The following is a 26,128-nucleotide window of genomic DNA, read 5'->3' on the forward strand; positions in this document are numbered from 1 at the left end:
GACAGTTGTGACCAAGTCAATGCTCCAATATCAGCCAAGCAAGAAATTAAATAAACTAAATGTGGGTAATAAATGTGTATACGGACAGAGTGTTCAATACATGAATTGAACTATGCATTAAACTACAGCAGGTTTCCATACTTTGGATGCTCACAGGTCCCGACAACAGCATTATTACAGTTATTATGAAACCTCTTTTGCCAACTGGCTTCCTGGATTAAATGAAAAAGAATGTGCTGATGTAGTATTTGAAATATTGTGGCTGCAGTTTAGGGCCCTTGGGATGAAAACAGCTTGAGATACAATCAAAGCTGGTTTGTTTTCCCACATTTAAATCAGCGAGGATGAAGATGAAGATGTCCCCTGCAGTCCTACCTGTGTCTCCAGTAGTTCCCCTTGTAAATTGCAAAATCTGGGATCTCCAGGTCGTCTCTCTCCCAGGTGCACTGGTCGTAGGTCAGGTCTCTCCACTTGACCAGGTAGTGGTACATCCCCTTCTTGTCCACACTGACAGGAAGTCAGAAAATTTGCAATCAGCACATGATAATAAATATAGTAGTTTAACATGTTACCTTTTAACTTTGCAACATGAATGGTTCCTTTCTAAGATACAGTAAGTAATGAGGCAACAATTGACTTTTAACAGCAAGATATGTCCGTGCATTCACACACATTTGGACAAACACACACACACACACACACACACACAAAGAAGCCCAGAAACTGAAAGTACAGTCCCATACCTGTGGTTGATGATTCGGTGGATCATCATCCACTCAGGTTTGATGCCATATTTGTAGTACTTGTCCTCCAGGATGGCGTACTGGGGATCCTTGGCCCTCCTCTTTTCGCTCTTTCCCACTCCGTTCTCGTCCTCTCCTCCCGAGCCATAATCCAGACTGGGAGGCTCGTCCATGTCCGTCTTCCTCTGGTAGTTTCTATACATCACTGAGTGGAAGATCTCCAGCTGGAGGAAAGAGGGAAGAAGAAGGGGCGGAGAAAGAATGATTTGTCTTCAAGTTAGTCAGAAGCGGTTATGAGAGGTAGAGAGGTAGGTTTGAGCAGAGTCTCTGTATATCTTTCATAGTCCTCCATCTTTGTATTCTTGAGTTTATTCTGCTCAAAACATAGATAAAAGAACTTTTCTTATTATCGGTTCTGGATTTGAATATCACTTCACACTCATCCCTCTCACCTGGAGCTCAGTGATCCACGTGCAGTGCCAGTAGGACTGTCCAACCAACTTGACAAAGAACTCCCTCTCGGCTCGGCCCTTCATGGGTGGTGGTAGTGGGGCGTCAGGTGGGGCGTCGGGGGCAGGGGGGACGGGAATGGGAGGCGGAGGTTCTCCCCACCGCCAGTGGAGGATCTTCTGGACGCGACCTTTGATTGGCGGACACTAGAGCGAGAATACATTTACTAATAAAATGTAAATATGGTTGTTTGTGTCAAATAGAAATTTGTTATGGGAGCATTTTGCTTCAGTCAGATCATCCCTCAATTATTGGGACAAGAACAGCTTTGATGTTAATATATGTTTTAACATAAATACCAAATATATAATCTACACACTTCTTCTTTTGTATTAGTTTTCTTATTTTCAACAATAATTTTAAGCAATATTTTGATTTATTTTTTGTTTTTTCTGCCATAAACTTGTAAAAAGTTGTTTAATGTCCCATTAGCACAATCCTGTCTGGATATAAGGACCCTGATGCAATCTACCTCCATCATATATCCATAAGTGACATGTAAATCGTAGACCTGTAAATGGGTAAATCAACCTCGTACAAGCAATATAACAAGTAAATCCGATGGGCTATACACAGAGTCCTGAATCAAAGAGATACAGCAATAAGATAAAACAGAGCGGAGAACAGCAGAGCAACGAACCGTGCATCGCGGACACAGCCACTCTCCGTTGGGGATCTCTGGCAGCGGTGGGTTTAGACAGTGGATGTGGTAGGACGAGGTGCAGGTGTCGCAACACAACAGTTCACCTCCGTCTTTACACACCCGACAGAACTCCATGTGGTCGTCATCCTCCTCCTCCGCCCCCGCGGGGACACCAACGGCGACCCCCACCCCAATCCCGACCCCGACCTCTGCTATGACTCTGTCCTCGCTGTCCTCCTCAAAATCCTCAAAGTCCTCGTCCTTTGCTTCCCACTGGATTCCCTCTTTTTCCTGGGAAAGGAGGAACGACAGGGAAACATTTAACTGATTGAAACAGGAGTCCTGAATATATGAATGAAACTTGATTGCAAATTTATTGAAAGATGATTGCCCTTTATGTTGTTGTTCAGTTGTCAAGGTGAATCCAGGTAAAGGTCAAGATTTCTTTTTTGCTTTGAGTAACTACAACTGAGAGAATTAGATAAACGTGAGGAGAACTTAGAGGCAGCTTGTGATAGGGAGGGAGGGGCGTCACAGTCACGGGTTTGATCCCTGGACTAGCAGGACAAATTAAAGGGGGAAAGCGTAAAAGGAGTACTTTCCCTTCCACTGCTGAGGGTCCTGATCTGCTGTTCAAGTAGAGGGCTTTAATGGGACAAAACCAACCAGACCAGAAGTCTATTTTTCTTGTGCAAAATGGCCATTAATGAGCAATGAGTATTAATGGTTATAACAGCACTGCCTCCTCAGTCACCAATAAACACTTTCTAGCGGAAGAACAGCTCACATATTTGGCAGAAGATGGAATTAGTTTAAGTCGGCAGTCAAATCTCAAAACTGACGTTGGGACGTTTTGCTAAATCAACGTGCTGACAGACGGGAAAGGAAGCAGTAAACTGTGGCAGCTGATGGACATTACCTTTGTACAGAATAAAAGATACATGTGGGTTGTTTATCGCAACTGTTTCACAAATTTGCAAGCGTCACAAACACAGATCCCAAACGATGGCTGCATCATGTTTCGCAAATGATTGTTGTCTGCAAATTGCAGCTACATTTGCAGTACCTACAAGGCTCTTGCACTGGTAGTGAAATGTTCAAAGTGAGTGAAAGAGGAAATTTAAATCATGTTGCAAATTGCAACTTGCACGTTGCAGATTTCGGTTTCATGTAGTTGAAGATCAAACTTCTTAGCAACAACAGCAATGACTGGCAGCTGGTAATCAATACATCTGTGAATGAAATCAGTCAAATTTCACAAAGGATTTGGGGTTTTCTTTACTGTCAAAACTACCCAGTAAAATGCAAAAAGAAAAGAGTTACGATTTTGCCAGAACATGCACATAACAACTCTGCCAGACACCTGCCCATACCACATTAAATCCACTATGTGTGGAATTACTAACTTGGCACCCCTGTGGTAGACAGTGATGCACACTGCTACTGACACACACACACACACACACACACACACACACACACACACACACACACACACACACACACACACACCTGGAGACACTGAGAAGGCCTGAATGCAACACATAGAAACAATTTTCACTGTGGCTCATTTTTCAACACAAAAAAAAAAAAGTTTGAACGATGTAATAATCACATTCTCCACATAATGGCTTTATAACGATTGGTCAGTGTTTTCTTTTTTCCTCTGGTGGCAGTTTCAATCTTGTCTTTCCTGAAGTGATATAGTTCATTTCGTTTTCCATCAAAGATTCAGCAGCCAGACAGTGCACTTTGATCTTTTGGTGACAATATTGAATAGACTTATACCCGCAGCACCACCTCAGGTATCTGTCTTTGTCTGGGCAGGATTGTGTATGTCTGCATGCAGCCAGCTCTCCACTCTGATTTTTGATGCAGCTACAAAGCCTCTACTCATCTGGTCCTCCAGGCAAAGAAACAAAAAAACAAAAACCAAACCATTTTTTTCACTCAGGTTTGCCAAGTAGACATGTTGCTTGGAGATAAATATGTGAATAAGGATGCATAGCAGAATCATACATAGAAAAGCAGGAGCAGACGTGTTTCTGTGTAGCTGTACTCACGCAGTGCGGACAGCTCCATTTGCCCTCGGGGGCCTTGTCCAGCTCGGGCTCGAGGCAGACGAGGTGGTAAGCTCTGGGACAAGTGTCACACAGGATGATCTCGCCGCCCTGCTGACACACCTCGCAGTAGTCCTGATGATCCGTCTCATAACCGTCCCCTTCCTCTTCACCTGGGACTGGAGGTGGGCAGGAGATGATGCACAAAGACAGGGGACGGAGATGACTTACATATGTCTGAAATTGTTTTCCACACTAAAAGATAACTCACAAACTTTGTAAAGTACTGTGTAAATAAGCATCCAGTCACTTTCCACAGCCGACTTTGTGGTTGTAATCATCATTATCAACTTGTCCACAGATATTTTTCCACACCTGATAAAGACAAATTCTTCTCTGCCGGTAAATTTTGCCACAATTTCCATAAAGTTGACTTTTTTAAACTGTCAACTCCTCGTTTTAGGTGTTTCTCCTTCTCGTGTAGCACCACACTCAGTGGGCTCTACACAGTACATCACAGAGTGAGTCTGCAAAACACAAGAGTGCGCCGTCCTTCTAAATTCAGTTTGGCCCGGGCTGGTAAAATGAAACTCTGGTGTCAGGTATGGAAACATTATTCATTCACATTGAGCAACAAGTGCCTGGTATGACCTGAAAATGAAGCTGGAGAGACACCTTTTGCCACTCTCATCCCTCATGTAGTTTTCACATAAAGCAACAAAGTGGGTGGGTTAGTAAATGTTTGCGTGTGCTGAGAGGAGTTCAGTGATGTAACACGTTATGGGCATTCAGTCTCTCACATTTAGGTTTGAACTCAGAACTAAGGCTAATAAAAATATCCTTTTATAGAAAACTGCTTTAGTGTCAGCAGAACTCAAAGAGCCGGGTTGCATTGCTCCTTTGGATTCCAAAAAGTTAAAGTAAACTTCACACAGGAGTTATTAGATAAATGTGAACTTGCTGGACTGTATATCATTTATAATTATGTGCTGTACAAGCAGTTTTGCTTACTTTTCTTCTTCTTCTTGGCAGGCCGTCCTCGCTTGTTCTTCTTGACACGGCCAGAGCTGTCAGAGCGAACCGAGGAGCTGTGAACGCTGGAGTCCTCCTGCTCCGACTCATCCTCGTCCATATCTTCACTCTGACAGAGGACAAGAAGGAGTCGAGGAAGGGAGTGAAAGAAGGAAAGAAAAAGGGGTGAACAGGTCAAAAAAAAAAGAATCAAGGCTATTTATTTATCTCCATCCACTGTTATCAGCACACTATAAACTTTATACTCACTGAGCAACTCTTCTTCCTCTTGGCACCTATGGGTGATAGTTTGATACGAATAGGTGCCATCTTTTTAGCCTTTGCTAGAGCCTTTTTCTTGTCTGGGACTCGAGGACTTTTACTGCGCTTCTTATAGCCGGGGCCTGGACAGATAACGAGATCATATGCAACATTTGACATAAAAGAACGACAAAGTAGAGTGTGTATACTCTATTAGCAGAGAGTAACTATGATGTTTGGACTCACAGTACACTTGTAAACATCTACTCAGAAGACATCAGCGTGTCAAAGATGACTGTTGCTGTGTCATGGTGGTCCAGGGATCAGTCTTTACTGGACCCAATCATTTAAAACACGAATCATGTCAATGAAAAATGTGTCTGTCTATTTCTTTTTACTACATAACAAAAAGCCAAAACTGACACAAAACCTAAAGGGGCACCAGTCTAAAGCTGACCACTGACCTTTGCCCTCTTTCGTCTTGGCCTTTCTGATTGGTGGCGGCTGTGGCGGGGGCTCAGGCGAGGCGGTCGCTGCAGAGACCTGCTCGGCGACGGCGATGGCGGCAGCTGCGGCAGCCGCCGCAACAGCAGCGGCGTTGCCCTTGAAGGGGTTGTTCGAGCTGAACTCCCTCCACTTGGCCCCAAGGATGGTCATCATCTTTGACATGGGGATCTTAGGGTTCTTCTTGGCTATCATCGGCCTGGGAGAGAGAGGGCAGGATCATTGAAAAGACCAAGCTTTAACCTGATTCTAAGAGCTATGGCACAAAGTTTGTTGACTATTAATAGTTTAAAAATTCATGATTCATTCATGATTGTCAATTATATTTATAAGCATTAGCCACAGGAATGGTTTGTATATAAAGATGTAGTTATTTGATGGAAGAACAATTTGGCTGAGAAGACTTGAAGTCTGCCAGAGGAGTCAGACAACCAAATAACTACCCGACATAAACATATTTTAGGCTTTATGGATTACTTCATCTTATCAGAGTCAAAGCAGGTATGAGTCAGCCACAGAGGCCGAGGCGCAGGCTGCCACCGACACACCGGCTAACGCAGCTAGCTGAGGCGATAAAGGCACAACTGCCAGAGCAAGACAGATTCAAGTAATAGCACTTGTGCTCCTTCAACCCAAGCCTCCTGTATCTGTGTTGCTGCTGAGAGTGGACCGTTGGACAGTCTTTGTTGAGTGGTTCTGCCAGTGTAGAAGGAAAATGGTGTGTGTGACAACGAGAGGTATGAAACTATATACAAAGTTAAACAGAAACAAATAACCCTCACGTACAGAAACGAGAGAGCACATGCACCTAATACTGAAGAAATGGAAATGCAGTGGAGAATAAGAATCTAAGAGAGTTGTTGTTAGAACAGACTATAGCAAAGGTTTATATGAAAGTTATTTTCATCATCACTGGTAACACTGTTATGGCCAGCAAAGCAAACATTTGAGTCAGTAATGTTTTGCTGCTGAAAGGAAGCCATTAGTCAATATTGTGTACTGCAAAAGTACATATGATGCATATGTCTCCACATACAGTATGTGCTTTCAACAGGCAGACCTGAAAAGCAGAATCTGAAACAAGCTTTAATTGCATGAGATGAATAGATACATGTAGGAACTGTGGGAAAGGTTTTCTAAGCAGCAGAACACTCTGTTAATATGAATGATCTTAATTCAATTAAATTCAAGAAACTTTCTTTTTCCCCAGGGGGCAATTTGTTCTGTAGGACTGGAGAGACCACGCACAGACTCAACATCTGCATAATTAGCAGCTAAACTGCTTTGATTCCTAAAATCCTTCCAATTAGTTTACCCTGTTTTAACACAGTAACTGCACTCAGCAACTCTCCAACTCAATCCTGGTCTGATTTAACAGCATATTTAATAATAGAATTATAAAAGCCTTAAAAACTGGATAATGTGGGACATTTATCCATCACACCCCACTACCTTTGTTGGTTTAATTTAAATAAAAACAACAAGGCAAAGTAAGGTTAAAGAGTATATCCATATCAAGTGGACTAAACTGAAAACTGAACTTTTTGTTGACAACAATCAGCAGAGCGGAAAAATCTGTAAAAGCCGACAAAAACATTTTAGTGTGGACGGGGAACACTCAGCTTTTGCGAAATGTAAGCTGTGCAGTGATAAAATCCCTATTTCATGCTTGTTCAGCTCCATCTGACAACACAAACAGAGAAATATGTGAAGTGGCGCGGAAGGAAAGCTTAAATAGAAAACTAACTGAAAATTAAAGTGAGGATCCCGTTTTCATACGTAAACAGTGTTTTCTAAATTAGCAGATTTAGTGTGGATGTGGTCTAAATGAAAACTGGAGCCTTAACCACAAACAAGCTTCTTTAAAAATAAGATATTGAACATAACATCGCACTTATACAAAACCCTGTATATGAGGTTTGCTTGTCTTCATTTCACCCACATCCTCACCATGTAAAAAGAAAAAGTAAAGAGTAATACCGCATGAACTGGCTGAAGGCTTTGTAGTTGGTGAGTTCCCTGTAGTCTTCCTCTGTGAAGGTATGATCAACATCCTCCAGACCCCACTCATTTGCCAGCTGGGCCGAGGTCTTCTGCTCTATTGGTTGCTGAGAAGAAGCCACCGATCAAATGAGAGGCGTGGATGTCGTGGATGTGTTGACGTAGATGTGTTTTGGTAATCATGCTTTACCTTTGTTGTTTCCTCCTGACTGCTGTCTCGGTCCCCGTCATCTTTTTTCTTCTTCTTGGTTTTCTTCTCTTTCCTTTCTTTATGTTTCTTCTTTTTCTTTTTCTCACCAGATCCATAGTCACTGGCTACACTGTCGGAGTTCTCGCCGTAGTCTCTTTCTCTGTCCGAGTCTCTGTCTACATCACTGTCCTGAAGAGGGGAAGAGGGAGGAAGATATGGAAAGATAATGAAGACGGTGTAATAGAGTCAGCAAAGTGAAAAAATTCAGAGCATGACAGCTTTAATAAACTTACAATCTTCTTGCGTTTTTTTGCTTTGACAGGTTTCCCCTCTTTGTCCTTCTTCTTTGTGTCCTTCTTTTTCTTCGGTCTCCCTTTCTTCCTGCACGGGACCTCTCTGTCTGATATCTCTGCCTCTTCTTCGAGGGGAGCGCCAGAGGGGGTGAGGGTGGGGTGGGGGTTAAAGGAAGCGTGAAAGAAAGACAGCTATCATGATCAGACGAACAATAATCTTCTCAAAACACTTCCCAACAAGGCAGCTAATCCCCGCTGAGCATAATGACACACAACAAACGCTGCGTGACAGCCACTGTGGCTTCAGCGACCTCTGACCTTGCCTGAATTGTGACACATGCTAAATTAGATACAGTTTGTCAAAGGGCTGTAAGTAGATTTGACAGCTGGTGTTAGTGGTGCCATAGCATAGAGATAATTGGTTTATGGCAATGCAAAAGTGTGACAAGCTTCGTAAGCAAACCACCTCTAGTGTTTTTATTTGTTCTATTTTTTTTCAGAATCTAACAGAACAAATAAAAATCTTGTGTTAATATATTTGAAAAACTTTTGATTTAAGGGAATACAAACACAAGCCCAACCTGGCTTACATCACAGCAGACTTTCAAACTACAGTGCATTTAAACTGCACGACTGTATCTCTGCTTTCAGGGAACAAATGATGTGAAAGTATCAGGCCAGTTATTCCCCATGGTCCCTGGGCAATATCACAAATACAGGGAAAGCAATTTAACCTGCAACCTGACCTGGCATGGAGTAAAGAGAGAGATACACAGAAAGACACGGGCAGGTAGCTGCAGCCTCAGCTTCAGACAAAACGCAGCAAAGCATTAAAGCATAACCAAAATATGGGCTGCGGTTTCTGCCATGCAACCAGCCAGTTAGAGAGGATACATTTTGTCGGATTTTATTGTCTGCCTGCTTTTGCTGGTGCGCGCTCCCACCAGCAGCAGCAGCAGCAGCAGCAGCAGCAGCGGCAGCAGACCCCCCCTCCCCTCCCCTCCCCGCTCCAACACCCCCTCCTCCCCCTCACTCCCACCCCATCCACCAACCCCGCTTCCCGCGTATCCGTGAAGCGTGCCGCCGCCGAAGACACGCCGGGGGCGGCAGCAGCACGCACGCGGGGCTCGGTGATTCAGAGGCCGCCAGCAGCAGCGGGACGTTCGCGGTGAACTGGAACGACTTCTCCTGCACGCCCTGCTGTTCCCGCACCGGGACCACGATCACCTCTGTGACCGCTGCTAGAGGTCGTCAGGGGGTTAAGATCCTCGACGGGAAGCCCGACACTAATCTATCTGTCTGGCAACGGCATGGCGGCGAGTCCGAGCTAATTAAGTCCAAAGACAATGCAATGTCTGATTCCTGTAAAATTCACTTAGGAAATGACACTTATTCCCTGTTTATTTTGAGTAACCTCACATTTTCTCCCCTATGACATCTGCCCTGTGACTTTTAGGTTTCTCTTCCACATCTGCATTGCATCCAACCCAAAATATTACTAGTTATTTTTACGCCTGTCACTGTAGCAGCGTGGTCAACCGATACTTTCTGCACCTTTTTGTCTTTTTGTACTTTTTTTACTTCACTGTCACAGAAACTTCCAGAATGTCATATGCATTCAGTCAATCATCTTTTGACAAGATCAATACTGGCTTTATTGCTGCCGAAAGGAGCAACTCCTGCAGCAACCCCCCCCAGTACTGTGGAGCCTAATGCCGAGGATGGGCATTTAATAAAAAATGTTAATGCGGGTAATTAGTGAGCAGGTTTGCTAAGCTACCAAGGGAGCTAAAACAGTCACACCTCTCTGTCCTGCAAGAGAGCAGCATGCAGCAGCGGTGTCCTATTTTGACCTGTCATAGCGACAAAGGGGCAGGGGGGCAAGTTTCTGTCTCACTCCACGATTTCACACTATCACCCGGCTTTTATGTCTGCACAGCAAAAACGCACCATCTCCTCTGGAGGTGGGTATCAAATATATATAGCCTGCGGGCAGTGGAGTCCATGTTCCGCCAACCTTACTGCCGTGTGCTTTTTACCCTTCAGGGCGACCTTATTACCCCGCAGACGGCGCTCAGTCACATGTCATGCAAGTCTAGGACCTGTCAGAAAGGGACTTAAAGGGAGAAACAAGCTGCAACTTTTCATGATGAAGAAGTGAGGCTTGCGACGAAAACCAGCTGTGACAAGTTAGCTTAAACTTTGTTGGGATGTGCCGGAGGTGAAGAGGAAGTGGAGTTGGGAGGGGGGCAAACGGGCATAAACAAAAACAGAGAAACACATCTGGCCGGCTGGATATATTAGTGCATTTTGTTACAAACTGGACTGGAGTTTGTGTTTTCAAAGCGCGCACTCGTGTTTTTTTTTTTTTTTTTTTTTTTACACAGCCTGTGTTGCAGCTGCAAGTATGGCACCTACAGCGACATAAAGGTGCAATAACTGGTGGATATATAACGGGTTTAGATGGTTGAAAAAGGTGCCTCTTGTTTTTTTTAAAAATCACAACTAAGTATGTTTCTATTTTATATGCGCGCACCCGAGTCCTCGCTGGGCTCTACTGTACCGTACTGGACCTGGAGAAGCACCGATATGGGGCACAAACTGCGGGTTTCGGCTACTTCCAACAAGCCCCTTTCTCCGAGATTTTTGTGCTAGTAAGAGTGTTTTTATTTCGTGTGCGCGCTCCCGACTTTGTCCGCCAGTTTTCTTACTGTACCTGGCGCGGCTGGTGTTGCAGTTTCCCGAGGCGCCGCCGGCGAGTTTATGTCGCTTGCGTTCTCGTCTAGGTCTCCGTCGTCGTCTTCTTCATCAAAATCTCCTCCCTCGGAATTAACCACCATGCCCTCGTCTTCCTCACAGGACCGGAGAGGAGAGGACATTATATTCCTGTCATTGGATCCGTCCTTGTATTCAAAAAAGCGTATTCTTGCCCGAATATATGATATTTATTTAATATTCAAATCGGCACAGAAAAAAGTGGGGGGCGTTTTGGAATATTTTACACTAGGCAGAGCAACAAAGATGGCCGCCCTCTTATATTTATTTTTTAACAACCCCCCCAATAAGAAAAAATCCCCTTACATAAAAAATGGCTGACTATATTATTTCAGAACGCACCCCCCTCCTCCTTTCTCTATCTCTCTCCGTCTCTCTTTCTCTCTCTGCGCGCCCCCTCCCTCCTTAAAAACGTACACATTGTTACAAGAAAAAGGGGTGTGTGACTGCATGTAAGTTACATTGTTACTTGTTTGTTTCTTTTCTGTCTGACCCCCCTCCCTCCCTCCTTCCCTCCCTCCTTCCCTCCCAACCCCACCACCTCTCTTTTTCTCTCCCTCTCTCCCCAAGTCCGGATCAGTCACGAATCCGACAGACCTGCCTGGTGTCACTGTCACTTGCAAGATCACACGCAACAACTCTCGCTTTCTGCATTGCAGAGCCCGACACAAATCTATCAAATATGGCCACCTTATATTCTCCCGGAGCCCCCACCGCTGTATAAAAAATTATTTTGGAGCAGCAGCGGGGTTGCGCGTGCACGTGTGCGTGCGTGCGTGTGTGAGTGTGTGTGTGAGTGTGAGTGTGAGTGTGTGAGTGCTGGGGAGGGATTGAGAGAGGGGGGTTGGGAAAATCTGCCGCAGCCATGCCCAGACTTACATCAGATTGTATTGCTTAAAAATTAACTACTTGTGGTGGGGATGAAAACAATTCATAATATGCAAACTACATTTCCCCCTTTATAAACCATCATATTAAACAGCTCAGAGCGCCTAATCCGTTCCTAATACAGAGGTTTAAAACAAACATGAGCCATTTTTCTGAACTGCTCACTGTAAAATCAGCCTCTGCCTGAGCAGAAGGCTGAGTCAACTGGATGGCAGTAAGGCCATGGGAATCCCTAGACCCCAGCCAACCCTCAGTGGCTGCTCAGGGCACTTTTGTTTTGACAAAAGGAATTTTGATTTGCCTTTCACATTCAAACCTCACGATGAAATAGGGGTCAGAGCCAAGAATGTGTGGCCCCAATATATGCAAAAAATAGGGAGGAAAAAAAAAACGAGCAGGATTGTATTGAAACATCTGCATCGTGATGAGTTCATGGAACATTTTATCCAGTTAAATACATGTGGTTGAACTATTTCTAGGCCCTTGGTTTTATGCTTTCAACAAATTGTATTCACTGTAAAAAGAGCCAGCAACAACAGTGATATAATATCTTTTCTCATAATCAGTTTAAAGTATTATCCCATGAATACCATGAATATCTTTTATCACAGGTGACTCTTCAGTTCTTAAATATTACATTCACTTGAGTGTGAGAGTTCACTCTTAACCTTGGATATAATAGTTGGACAGAAAAAAACATCTAGGTCTACTGAGCCATTTCTTTAGCTTTTAATGGCCTCTAACAACTTTCAGAGCAAAGCAGAAGACTGTGATATGTGGTTGAAACCTCACGAAAAAGCTAGAAAATGAACACTGTGTTGAATTTTTTTTAACCAAATTTCATTTACTGATGACTAGCATGTGTAAGCATCCTGACGTGACCTCATGGTCAGCACACAGCAAGGTCAGACGACATTTTTCACAAAACTTTTGACACGTCCCTGTGGGGAAAAAGCACAATGAATCTATTATGGGTGAATTCTGTTTAGCTGCTTCAGCGCCCGGATCCCGGTGTTGTTCACGCTGGCTCACTCCCACACAGCCATCATCAATTTCAAGCCAACTTGAATAAAGCGGAGCCATCGATAATGATGTTGATAACACCTGCGCTTTTCCTATGAGGGTGAATGAAAACATCTGCAGTGAAAAACGCCTGTTGCTGAGGTGGAGAATGGAGGTCAGGGTGAAGAGGTCAAGAGCTCCATTGATATTCAGCCACTGAAGAATTCAAAAAGATGGCTGTTGAATTCTATTGATTTATTTTTTATTAAAATAAGATGTTTATACAGTTTAGAATCCACTGCAACTAAAATTAGGAACAGTTTTTTGCAGAATTAATTATTTGTATTTATTGTTCTGTTTCAGGTTCTGTTTATGCAATTCAAATACTTTTACAAGCAAATGGTACGTTGGTATTAACCTAAGAATAAGCATGGCCAAAACCTTGCAGTACCCTTTAATAAAATGATTTCAAAGCCCACAAAACTATAATTAATTAAATTGCTTTATCAACAAACGCCATCAGCTTTCATAGAACATAACTATCCAGAGAACACGTTGGATATATGTTTTAAGGTATTTCTGTCTTATCTGACAAGAAACAGGGAAGAGAGCAGCAGCAAGCATGTGACAGAAGACGAGAGAGCCTCGATTGAACCCACTGCATCCTGAGCACATGGCCGGCAGCCCAGCCTGCCGTGCCGCCGCAACATCGTTTAAAGCATGACTTTTGTTCCTCTATCCTCCCTGCGTTCTCGTCTGTACAGTGTGCGTAACTCTGTCAGCTGCGGCTTTCACACCAATAACTGGATATCATGTAAACAAGCATTTCAATTACGCCTCATCTGCTGTGCACACTCCTCTCTCTCTCTCTCTCTCTCTCTCTCTGCGCTGCAACAGGTGCCTGAGCCGCTCCAGCTCGGCTTCCCCGCGCCCCACAAATGAGACGAGAGGAATTTGTTAGTGCCTGATCCAACGGCCACATCTGCCAAGAGAGAGACGGTGCAATGCAAGACACCACAGGGGGAGGAGATGTGTGTGTATCTGTGCAGTGAAAGTGCATCTGAGTGTGTGACTGGAGCCGCCCCTCCCACCCCACTAAGCCTCTGGCCACTGAGGTGTCTGTTGTTGCCAGATTGGGTGGCTGGCGAGATGGATGCATTGTGTGTGTGTGTGTGTGTGTGTGTGTGTGTGTGTGTGTGTGTGTTTCTGTGTGCATTTCTGTGTGTGTGTGTGTGTGTGTGTGTGTGTCTGTGGTGAAGTTTATAAGCCCTCACCCGGAGTGTGTGTGAGGTATTTGTAGCCATGACTATGCATGTGTCTCACTATGTGTTTGAGAAAGAAAAAAATGGATGAAACTATCCAGGACTCTCAAATGCTGCTGGCCCTGACACACTGCACTACTGTGCTGTTGCTGTGACCCCCCCACCCCCACCCCCTCCAACCCCCCTCGTGTCCGTTTGGTGGGGAGACATGTCGAGGATGAGAAGGAAATGCGCCTCCCTTGGGTACTGCGCTCGAGCTAACCCAGATTTTATGCAGTGTGACACAGAGAAACTCAGCAGCTCCTGTGCTTCATTCAGAGCTGAGCTGTCTGAACTGAGGCAACCCAGAGAGCTTAAATAAGCGTGTGGGGGCTATGGGGAAGAAAGTTGGCTTAATACATCTTCACAAAGTGTTTGANGTGTGTATCTGTGCAGTGAAAGTGCATCTGAGTGTGTGACTGGAGCCGCCCCTCCCACCCCACTAAGCCTCTGGCCACTGAGGTGTCTGTTGTTGCCAGATTGGGTGGCTGGCGAGATGGATGCATTGTGTGTGTGTGTGTGTGTGTGTGTGTGTGTGTGTGTGTGTGTGTTTCTGTGTGCATTTCTGTGTGTGTGTGTGTGTGTGTGTGTGTGTCTGTGGTGAAGTTTATAAGCCCTCACCCGGAGTGTGTGTGAGGTATTTGTAGCCATGACTATGCATGTGTCTCACTATGTGTTTGAGAAAGAAAAAAATGGATGAAACTATCCAGGACTCTCAAATGCTGCTGGCCCTGACACACTGCACTACTGTGCTGTTGCTGTGACCCCCCCACCCCCACCCCCTCCAACCCCCCTCGTGTCCGTTTGGTGGGGAGACATGTCGAGGATGAGAAGGAAATGCGCCTCCCTTGGGTACTGCGCTCGAGCTAACCCAGATTTTATGCAGTGTGACACAGAGAAACTCAGCAGCTCCTGTGCTTCATTCAGAGCTGAGCTGTCTGAACTGAGGCAACCCAGAGAGCTTAAATAAGCGTGTGGGGGCTATGGGGAAGAAAGTTGGCTTAATACATCTTCACAAAGTGTTTGAAGGAAGGGAAAGTATGACATATTCCTGTATTTACTCTTACATGACTCAGTTAATTATCCAATTATGGGGCTTTTGTCCTTTCAGACTTGCACCTTCTGAAGTGCTTCATTTGCTGCACAAAACCCTCCTCAAACTTTACTTACTGCCAACAAAATCCATCCATATATATATATAGAATTACAAATGCAAAGAGGTTCTCATATTCAGTGAAAGTGACAGTAAGCCTGAGGTCATTTACAGCCATCCTTTAGGTTCTGTCCTTACTGTAAAAAATAGTTTTAGGTCATCTGTTCACACACAGGTAGCTCTAGGTATAGATACATAAATACCCCTGACATATACTGTACTGAATGTTATTCACCTTCAGCTGTAGCCCCTGGGATTTCAAGCCGTCAATTTGTATCCAAAGCAGTACCACCGTTCACCATTCATCCATTGCCAACGTCACTGGCCCAGTTCATCGTCACAGTCAGTTGGAAGGGGGCAGGTATGGACAAAACCTCCTTTGAAGATCCGAGGGTCATGTTGAGCCTGAGGAAAGAAGACGCAAAGAACGCATGGGTTAATCAGGACTGTAGCTAAAAAATGATTGTTGACTGATTTTTATTACTTTTTTTTTTTCTTGTCTTTCTCAGGAATGACACACACAAATCATGGTCTGAGTGGCTGCCTAACATTTTAGTTTCTTCTAGCAGTGGGAGAAACAAAAGAACTATATTTAAGTTTTTAAAATACTAAACCAAGAAACGCCTCATTTAGTCACACAGAATAAAGGCTCCACATAATAACAGCTGGTAAAGTCTATGAACAAACATCAAAATATCAAATATCTCTTAAAAAGATTGATAAGAAATGAAATGCATAGTCAGGTTTTTGGTGGTCTGGTATGACCATTGGCTTTGTTAGTCAATGCTGGATAAAAATGATTGTGTTTGACACCCATAACAGACAGTGGACACGCCACACAAACATAAGTCCTCAAGATATGGAGCAATGGTGATAAACTACAGCTTTTTCTGGAGAGTTTATGTGTGTTGATGCTGTGAAGTGAAGTCCTGATGCGTAAAAAAAACAACTTTTGAACGGATTTTAACATAAAAATAAAACAATCTGTGTTAATGCCTTTAAAGGAAATGACTCAGGTGAATCTCTGGAAATGAAGGGAAATTCAATGCGCCGATATCACGTTTTTACCAACTGCGGCCGCTGTTTAGCAAAAGTTAGATAGTCTAGTTTAGAGAATATTTTAAGAAGTTAAAGAAATAATACATTTAACATTAGGTTCACATGATGATATTTTTGATAAGATATCTGTATGTAGGTAAAAGTTCTCAGAAAGATTTGCTAAAGTGCTAAATGTGAATGTACCAGCCTTGGCAATAAATTCCTACATTTAATAGTGTCCCTGTCCGTTGTTTGTTTCTTCCTCTTTCATCTGTAATATGCTGCCGAATAGGTGGTTTTCTAAATTTTTTAAAATTTCATCCTAAACCTGAACGTTATATCAGCTTGTCGTTCCCTTTAAATAAAAAAACACAACTGGAAACTGGGTTTCCGGTTTAGCTGGTCCGTCAGAAAAATCCCTCCGTGAGCAAACGTAGGAAGGAAGAAGGGGTATGGCGACAATGATTGAGGAAAATGGTCCTTCGAGTCATGTATGTATTTGTTTAAATAAATATGTTAGTATTTTACATATTTATTCACACTGTTTAACGTGTCGTAACAAAGAAAAACGTTTTACTTTAATAGTATGTCATCATTATCAAAGCTAAGGTTGTAACTAAACGTTAGCCAGTGGCTAACGCATTAGCTTATAAAACTATTAAACCCCTATTACACAGCGTTAACCAAGATATACCAAATAATATTTGCATAAATACCCTTAGTGTTTAGATATCTATGTATCTTCATTAACAACACAGTCTCCTGAGCGTATTTAATAATGAAACAAGTTTGATTAACGCTAGCTTTGCAGCAAACCCAGATGTGTCCTGGACTCTGTGGCATATCATCAACAAAAATCTATTTTTCAATATTATCAGAGCCTAAAGAAATGTTTAAATATTGCTCAATGGGTCTGGCCAGAAGTAAAATACCCATTGTATTGAATCTATCGGGATATAAAACAGAAAACCGTGAGCAACTCAGCTATTCAAATGTACTGCTATTCTGACATGATGGATGAAAACAACACAAATTGGCAGCTTAAATTACATGTAGTGTTGTCAATGAGCTAATAACTCAAGCGAGTAATTGTTCCAGAATGATGTCCACTTTTATTTTAGTCTGTCACCTTTCTGTCCCAGGAGCAGCCTGAAGTGTCCTCATCCTCCCAGGCCAGGCAGAAACTGGAGGGGCTCCTGAACAAGAACATGAGGATCCGCATGACGGACGGACGGACTCTGGTGGGGCTGTTCCTCTGCACAGACCGGGACTGCAACGTCATCCTCGGCTCGGCTCAGGAATTCCTCAAATCCACAGGTTGCTAAGCTGCAAAAACACCGAGCTCTGACACCAGTGTGTCATCATCAACCTAACAATGTGACATTTAACATTGTGACAAACATGTAGGTCAGCCTACATGGCAGAAAATACTAATGCAGCAAAGAAAGCAAGGACCGACCATGAGCGTCTTGCTTTATCTTTTCCTTCCCTTCCTCATTTCCTTTGCAACTATGTCCACAGTTTTTTTCCTCTCATCCTTCCAGCCATCCAAGGAAACAAATGAAGTATTGTAGCTTCAATAGTGCTTTGAAAATGTCTTTTTTAATGCCACCCCATATTAAAAGTATGTTACTTATAGAGCCTTCATTAAAGCTAAATATAAACTTATCAGAAACAACAGGAATTGCAGACAAATGACCTTGAGAACAGTCTGATTTTTTAAAAATATAATTTATAGACCCACTGTTAACCCAAAATCATAAGATTTGAATACTTGTCGTCTTATCTGGATTGTCTTTTTTATCTTATTTTGTAATCAGACACGTTCTCCCAGGGGGAACCCAGAGTCCTGGGCCTGGCCATGATCCCCGGTCACCACGTGGTATCCATCGAGGTGGAGGCAGACAGTCTGGATGACACACAAGGATTTGGAGCGAACCACTGACGAAGCCCTGCCTGTCTGGACGACTCTCAGCTCATTCATGTGACTGACTCTCATCGAGCCAGATGTTGAGGCTGCAGCTGAGCCCAGAGGACATCGGACATCTTGGCTGGAGGATTTTTAACCGGTTGCTCTGCGTCTACAGACACACAACCCCTGTGCCAGTATTCTGGGTTTAACCAGGTCCCTCCATGCTTGAAGGAGCGTCCATTCGCAGTGACAGCTGTACAGCACAGCGTTTGTGTGTGACAAGTTGTGGGCAAACAGCAGCTACCTGGATGTGTGTGGAAATGGTGTTTCAGTGCCGTGTATGGTAAAAGTCTTTGTTACGACATGTTTTAAAATAAATGGCTGTATTTGAGGCATTGTGTCGTTGTCCCGGCTGCCCTATATTATTATGCTTCACAAATCATCAAGGTATTAGCACAAATTGGATTGTTTCAATATTTTTAATACACTTGAGCATGTCAGCTGATTCAGTTTGGCAACAGACAAATTGATGCCACTAAAAACAGAAAACCCTGAAAAGAAAACCCAGAAACAACAACAGTCCCACTCAGCTGATTTAAATACAAAGAGCCTGTCACATTGGTTCACACAGTCGAGCAGTAGATAGGAGTCAAAGCAGTTACAGTCATTTTCCTTAAGCTATTATTGACAAAATAACTTAATTTGTGCTCACAAAAAAAAAAAAAAAAAATCAAAACTTCCAAAGAATGTTTTCTTAGCTTGTGGTTAAACTGTTGTGTGTCTTGCATGGTAGAAAAAAAATGAGGCTCATTTGCAAAGTTGCATTTTACATATTCAACTTAATGGTTCGGTTTTCAGTTTGTGCCTCAGTGCGACCTGATGGACAAATATTATCCCAACACACCGTTTATGAATTACATACAGTCTGCCTCAGGTTTTCAAGCTACAAGTAGAACATTCGACATGTGCACTTTTTCCTCTGTTAGACCTTTTTATATATATGAGGTGATCAGATAGCCACTGAAGACACACTTGGTTTGTAAAGAGTCTTTGAAAGGCTTTTTAAAAGCCTGCAGTAACAATTCAGGAGTGGAGACCATGTGGAGAGGTTTTTCAAACGAAAGATTAAAAGTGCAAGTTTTCAAAGACATGCTTTGAAATGAGTGAAAAGAGAGAAATACTACAGTTCTTGACTCAGTCATCAGTTGCTACACCTTTGTGCAATAAATAGTCAAAGTTTTTTCAGTTATTATTTTTTTGCGTTTTAACCAACTCTTCAAATTTGGTTACATCCATAATGTTCCTTGGAGATATAGCTTGTTGAAAACATAATATTTCCACCCAAATGCAGAATTCACACATTATTCCAATTAGATCACTGTACAAAACCAACGGCCATTTAAAGCAAAATCAAAAACAACCGACCACAGAGCGACTACTCTGATTTAAGATCCATAGGATTTCAAAACTTTTACACCCACAAGTTTCATGTAATAGTGCTAAAGTCTCACCTACTTACCATTAATGTAGAAGCACAACAACATGTGTCTCTTGATGTCATTAAATATAAAAGTTTTGGTTCTCTACTGTAGAGATGCTTTGACATGGTCAAAAATATAGACTGAGATCAGTAAGCATGTATTTCCTTTAAAGAATACTGCAAGCAGAAAACCAGCAACCCCACAGCCTTTTATGTGATGTCCAAGCAGGAGCGACTGCGTTTAAAAAAATCAAGTCTCTTGGTAAAGTTTCAAAAAAATGGCACAAAGAAAGAAATGAGTAATAAGAGCAGACATACCAAAAAGAAAGAAGTCCAGTAATGACTGCTTTCAACCATCACCTTTCCTAAGAATTTGAAATATTGACACCAGACTTCATTTTCTTCAACCAGAGCAACGAGTTAGTTCAACAGTAGCCACAGCTGGGTCCTCAGTTTCTGTGGTAAGAAGTCCTGTTTTTTTCACTAAAAAGCTCAAGCCTCCACTCAAAGGTTCAAGTAGCCCAAAAAAAAAAAAAAAAAAAAACTGTGTCCAAGTTGAAGCACAAGTTCTGGGGGAAGACGTCTCCACAAATCCGCCATAGATATTCCCCCAATGTCCCATCCGTCCAACAAATGTCCCCAACCCCCCTGTTCGTAAAGTCCGCCTACTTTAGTTGTACTGGAACTTGAAGTGGAAGCTGCCCCCAGACTCAAAGGGGTTGAAGTGAAAAGGCCAACCTTGTTGTCCTCCACCTCCACCCTGCTGGTTTTCCGGGTCCAGGGGATCCTCACCTGCGTCAAACTTCTGCCTCATTTCTGGTGAAACAATGGGATGATTGGAGGGACAAGTTTAAGACAATGAAAACTTAATTATTACTTAACGTGATGCATATATCGGATTCTGTCAAAAATCAAATGGTTCTGAGATATCCTGAGAGAAATGTGCTGGAATCATGTCACTGAACCAAGTGGAACTATAAGAAATTGAAGAAGGTTTTACCACTTTCCATTTTCTTATAATTCCCTAGAGCCTTTTGGTAATTCTGCTATGTCAAGGGATGTCACTGAGAATGAGTTCTTCTTTTTAAAAAGAGATCAGATTCCTAAAACTAAAATGTAGTAGCTGTCAGATATATATATATGTAACCCTTTTAGCTCCTGACCTGGGTCGGTTAGGACCTCTTTAGCTGATGCGATGTCGATGAATTTCTTTTCCGCTTCCTTCTTCTCTGACTCGGACTGGAAGTTGTCGGGATGCCACTGCTGTGCCAGCTTCCTGTACGCCTTGATGATCTCCTGCTTGTTGGCGTTCCTGAAGAGAAGAGTTTGTTGGTGTGATTTGCTCTATGAAGTGATCTACTGCGGCTGCATCTGCAGTTTGATGTCAGTCAAGAGGAAGTAAACGCTGTTTGTAATAGACTCGGCGGTTACCTGTTGACGCCGAGGATCTTATAGTAATCTCTCTTGCGAGAGATTTTGAGCAGTTTCTGCGCTCGTTCCAGTCCTTCTCTGATATCGTTGCTGTCGCTGTCAAACTCTCTCGCCTCCTGGTAGTCCTCCACCGCTGAAGCAAAACAGATATGAAAAGACGTTCATCAGATCCGTTTTCTTTTCGTAAGACAATTAATTTCCAAATTAAAGACTAGCAAGACAGTCATCCCTTATGTAACTAACATCCCTCTGACAATAACTAAAAAGTTTTACCTGATTCTGTTTTGATGATCATAAAAAACTACAGTCTGTTATTTTAAACCATGGAGCACCTGCTACCATGGACACAACTGTTTTTGTTTGTGCTGGCAGATGCAAGATCTTTGTTTATCCAGGCATAATCCTTAAATGCAAGGTATGCATTATGACTAGTCTGCTTCCAGTTGAACCGGTCTTTATGACCTGGCCTTATGACTTCAGCTAAGATACTTTAAGAAAATATAAACCAGTTTTCTGCAGTTTGTTGTCGTTGAGACCGGCGAGTCCTATTACCTTTCTCATAGTCCTGGTTGAGGATGTAAGCCTCCGCTCGGTCTCGGAGGACGTTGGCGTTGCGGGGGGTTCTCTGATGGGCCTCTGAGCACGCGTCTATCGCCTCCATCGCCAATTTAATCTAGAGTTGGCAAGAAGCAAGAGATGTTGAACAACTAAAAAGCTAAAAAACTTGGCTAGAAATTCACCCGCAGCTCTAAATGAAAGGTTCTCATTCTCTCTCTCACCTTGACGAGGCAGAAGCAGATCCTCTCTTTGGCCAGGTTGGTGTAGTATTCCACATTGGGCTCAGTTTTCATCACAGATTCATACTTATCGATGGCCTCCTGACACCTAATTGCAGGCAGAGAACAATCAATTTAACTTACTCCCTTAGTTTTATATAAGTGTTTTTCAGAGTGTCAGGAAGCAACAAAAAAAAAAAAAGATAGACAGAGAGCAAAAATGACATGTGACATGCAGATCAGGAATAAGATTTTAATGTTTAATACATTACAGTATGTGCTTTGACTCATCAAACCACAAGCACAAGCATCTGCAAACTTTTATCTCAAGAATTCAAAGTGGCGGACAAAGTTTCCTGTTTCTGATGCAAACAATAATTTAAAGCACACGCGGTAAATAAATGTCAGACGTCCTAAGACGATCAGGATTTAGGAGGGAAAAGTGCATCAATCCTACAAGAGTACTGACCTATCCTCCTGAATGTATCCTTCTGCTGAGTCCAGCTGCTTGCTGAGCTTTTTCACCTGCTTGTAGTGGCTGAAACACTCCTTGTCATCCTGGTCGAGCTTCAGACACTCTCGGATGTGACTGCAGAGAGAAGGATGGATAGATGGGTGAGTGGAGTGGAGGGTGCTCAAGTTTACTTCAACTTAAAAACAAATGCTGAGCACCGAGAATGCTCTGAAGATGAAAATTAGCTATTTTGCATGACTCCGTTTGTGTTCACTCCAGTAACAAAGCTCACTTGAGTGAGTCGTGGTGTTCTCCGAGCCTGTAGTGCAGCAGGCTGAGCTTCAGGAAGGCAGCGCGGTTGTCGTTGCGTAGCCGCGTCGTTGGCGTCAGGTCCTGGATGGCTTTCTGCGGATCGCCCATTCGGATGTAACAATCTGCACGAAGCTCCCGTGACTCAGGATCCCAGGGAGAGATCTGAAGGAAGATGACGACTTTTATAAAGATAACGTTACGTTACTGCAATGAGCCAACCTCCGCTCCCTGACCCTGTCTGTAGACCCCACGACAGTGCTGTCACACGCACCTCTATAACTCTCTCCAGCACAGTGATGGTGGCGCTGTAGTCCCCTTGGTGGTATGCAGCATGGGCCTCCTCCTGCAGCTCCTCCAGCTCGTTTGCCTTAATCAGCTGGTCCTGGGCCTCTTCGTGGTCTGGAGATCGCTGCAGCTGCAAATAAAAAAAAAACAACAAAAAAACAAAATAAACAGGTAGATACAACACGTATCAATCTGGCAAAACACTAGCAATGATTTAGGATGGCAAAAGTAGTAACATATCAATGAACTTACCACTGCGTTAAAGTCGTCTTTGGCCTCCTGTGTGTTGCCCTGCTTTAACAGGATGTTGCCTCTCTGCAACCTGGCCTGAAAATGGAGGAACAGGAAGAGATGGAATGACAAGAAAAGGAGGTGTGAAAGAGAAATATGACAGGCACATGGACACAAAAGAAGGAAATGATCAACAATATCATTAAGATTGTATAATCTTTCACGTGGTGAGTTAACAGGTGAGCTTACAGCCAAAAAGTCAGGCTTGAGCTGAATGGCTCTGGTCAGGTCTGGCAGGGCAGATTTGGATTTTCCCATAGCCAGGAACACCGCAGCTCGCTTGTAGTAGGTCAGGTAATTCTTAGAGTCTCCCTCTGCAAAATGTAGAAAACACTTTAAATATCTATTTTGTCAAAGTACCAAAGAGCAACAAGTATGGGAAGAGACAGGCATTATTAGAGCCAAGATACGGACTGAAAATGTCAGCCAGTGGTGAGAATATAAATGTGTTCTTGTCTGCATGTCTGTCTGTGTGTGTGTAACCTTACCCACAGCAGAGTGGTAGTGGGACAAGGCTTCAGCCAGCTGACCGGCTGCCAAAAGTTTGCGGCCCATCTCCAAGTGGTGCTCGATCTCGACATGAGTTGCCCCTAAGACACCTGTAACATAAAACTGTACTTGAGCCCCGCTGGAAATACATCACTGACAAAGAGTCTGTCTGTCTGTCTGTCTGTCTGTCTGTCTTTTTTAGATTTAAACTTCTTTTCACATTGCGGTCTGGCATCACCAGAATTACAAAGTTGTGATAAGAACACACAAACAGGTGAGTTGCACCTGCAAAACTGTAATTCCGTTTTCACATATTCCAAGTCAGTAACTCAAAAGTATTTCGACCAATATTTGATTTACATGTAAATTTTAAACTCCTACACATTTTTAACCTTTACAACCAATTCTGCCAATTTGTGAGTGAGACAAATAAGTGCATTTATATCTTATTTCATAGGATTGAGAAACAATAAATCATACTATGCCATGATATAAATTTGTCATCTTTGAGTATTGTAGGGATGAATGGATTAAACAAGTAATTTGAAGATGTTATCTGGGAAATTATGAGGAGTAATTTTCCCTATTTTCTGATATTTGTCACCCAAAATTATTAATCATTAAATCTGATAAACAATCAACAGATAACTCAGTAATTCAAATGTTTTCTATTTAATTGCGTAATGGTTTAATTTTTCAAATACTTCATATTATATTTCATTTCTGTTTAATGTAAAAACAAGTTTGATGCTTTAAATTTGAAATACAGGTGACAATGACAACGGATGACAGGAAAGGAGGATGTGGCCCAAAGCAAAAAATGTGGTTCTTGGTTACGCCTCCGTCACTTCACACGCACTGTACTCAACTATTTGCATAACTAATACAGTTACATTTAGCTTTCAATTCCTCAATTATTTTTTATACTAGAACAACGATGAGGCAGCAGGTGACTTTTATTTTGGAGAGGCGGGCCATAATGTAACCTAGGTAAGCTAACATTCCGTCACAGTGTGGGAAACTTTCAACAGCTAAAAACAACAAATAAGCTGGAAACCTCTGGACACACCTGTACTTGTGTTTGAGGAGGGTTTAAACAACTTGTTTTTGGTGTAAAGCCAGTCTTACCGTCCAGCTGGATGTCCAGGATGACACACAACAGTGACAGCGAGCACAGGACCCCGCTGAGTCCGGTCCGCCGACACGACTCCATTACTGAACCTGTTCACTCCCTGACACCGGCTCTGCTTCCACGTCTAGTGAAAATACCTACTCGTTTCATTGAAACAATGATTATTCGTTATTAAATCCTCATCTTTTCTCTCTGCCAGACCAAACGGGCAGCAACGACGCTGTATTTACGATCCCGGTGTGTCAGTATTCCGTGTGGAAATGAGATACGCCACTGAAAGGTTCCCCCTCTCCTAAAAAAAACGAACCGTTTACCAGCGCCTTTCTTCCTAAAACAGGAATAACTGGGCTTTACGTGAACTTCAAACACATTCACGTAACAAAACGATGGAGAAGCTGAACAACTGGCGACCCGGACACTTTGTAAACGAAACCATTATTCGTCCCCTCCCTTTCTGCCCTACATTACGGTGGTTGGTCAACACGCCGCACATCCGTGTTCGTCCAGAGACGTGGGCTTCTCTCATTGGAGACGCTATTTTAACTCTGATGGCACTCCCCAGATGAAATCTCTGCATGGGCCAGGCAGGCTGACAAATAGCGTCACCACAAGTGGTCTTTAGTAGTTACAGTTATGCTAAAAGCAGTGAGTAAACCTGCCGAAAGCGTTAACTTTACATCATGAATAACTTGGTTAACAATATCCACCTTTATATGATTATTAGTGTGAAATAACAGCTCAGAACCACTGGGCAAAATTGACAAAATTAAGTTTACTATTTAAGTGGGGTCACAGTCTACCATTTAAGTTATAATTATGATACACTTTATGACTTTATGATGTTGTTTTTATGTTTTTAAAAAGCACAATCAAATTTTTTTTTTTTTTAATTAATTTAACTATTTGTTTTTTCAGTGAATTTTTATTCCTCCATATTACAGTCCAAATTAGGAGTGGGTAATACCACAAAGTCGTTTTGGTCTGATATCAGGGCCAGGATCACCAATACCAATACTGATATCGATAATTACATTTTAAACACAGGATGTTTTTTAATGATTAATGTTCATTGTGTGAGTTGTCTGAATTAAAGAGGTGTTACCTGCACACATGCACACAAAAGTAGTAAAGATGCAAATATTGCAGCATTAAGATTGTTTATCTGACACTATTATTGATCGTATTGTTAAAAG

The 26,128-nt window shown here is 42.7% G+C and overlaps 3 protein-coding genes across 5 annotated transcripts in view; 1 reads left to right on the forward strand and 2 right to left on the reverse strand.

Annotated features, from left to right (window-relative positions):
• Positions 1-11,210, reverse strand: part of chd3 (chromodomain helicase DNA binding protein 3) — a 38,619-nt gene extending 27,409 nt beyond the window's left edge. Inside the window, exons 1-13 of the mRNA XM_022764209.1 lie at positions 10,933-11,210; positions 8,217-8,341; positions 7,955-8,112; positions 7,713-7,850; positions 5,693-5,931; positions 5,220-5,371; positions 4,969-5,097; positions 3,960-4,157; positions 2,104-2,187; positions 1,894-2,046; positions 1,196-1,399; positions 744-967; positions 376-507 (exon numbers count right to left, since the gene is read on the reverse strand). Coding sequence (XP_022619930.1) covers positions 376-507; positions 744-967; positions 1,196-1,399; positions 1,894-2,046; positions 2,104-2,187; positions 3,960-4,157; positions 4,969-5,097; positions 5,220-5,371; positions 5,693-5,931; positions 7,713-7,850; positions 7,955-8,112; positions 8,217-8,341; positions 10,933-11,095 — 2,099 coding nt within the window. The 5' untranslated portion in view covers positions 11,096-11,210. The remainder of the gene's footprint in view (positions 1-375; positions 508-743; positions 968-1,195; positions 1,400-1,893; positions 2,047-2,103; positions 2,188-3,959; positions 4,158-4,968; positions 5,098-5,219; positions 5,372-5,692; positions 5,932-7,712; positions 7,851-7,954; positions 8,113-8,216; positions 8,342-10,932) is intronic.
• A 5,571-nt stretch (positions 11,211-16,781) lies between these two features.
• On the forward strand, positions 16,782-18,683 carry naa38 (N(alpha)-acetyltransferase 38, NatC auxiliary subunit). 3 transcript variants are annotated; one of them, XM_022764095.1, is made up of 3 exons: positions 16,782-16,864; positions 17,516-17,690; positions 18,194-18,683. In XM_022764095.1, the coding sequence occupies exons 1-3, from the start codon at positions 16,826-16,828 to the stop codon at positions 18,316-18,318; spliced, it is 339 nt and encodes a 112-aa protein (XP_022619816.1). In that variant the 5' UTR covers positions 16,782-16,825; the 3' UTR covers positions 18,319-18,683. The 3 variants fall into 3 exon arrangements, with proteins under 3 accessions (XP_022619816.1, XP_022619817.1, XP_022619819.1); XM_022764096.1 differs by having other exon boundaries at positions 16,795-16,864; positions 17,519-17,690; XM_022764098.1 differs by having other exon boundaries at positions 16,795-16,864; positions 17,522-17,690.
• Positions 18,684-18,749: 66 nt separating this feature from the next.
• LOC111235592 (dnaJ homolog subfamily C member 3-like) lies at positions 18,750-25,357 on the reverse strand. The gene is made up of 12 exons (XM_022764099.1): positions 24,932-25,357; positions 23,803-23,913; positions 23,504-23,628; positions 23,276-23,350; positions 23,010-23,153; positions 22,719-22,900; positions 22,442-22,561; positions 21,976-22,081; positions 21,749-21,869; positions 21,197-21,329; positions 20,929-21,077; positions 18,750-20,581 (listed from the first exon to the last, which is right to left on the reverse strand). The coding sequence occupies exons 1-12, from the start codon at positions 25,014-25,016 to the stop codon at positions 20,436-20,438; spliced, it is 1,497 nt and encodes a 498-aa protein (XP_022619820.1). The 5' UTR covers positions 25,017-25,357; the 3' UTR covers positions 18,750-20,435.
• Between the last annotated feature and the right edge of the window lie 771 nt (positions 25,358-26,128).

This window comes from Seriola dumerili, unplaced genomic scaffold (genome assembly GCF_002260705.1).
Source record: "Seriola dumerili isolate Sdu_G_001 unplaced genomic scaffold, Sdu_1.0 BDQW01000531.1, whole genome shotgun sequence".
In the NCBI taxonomy this organism is placed as follows: Eukaryota; Metazoa; Chordata; class Actinopteri; order Carangiformes; family Carangidae; genus Seriola; species Seriola dumerili.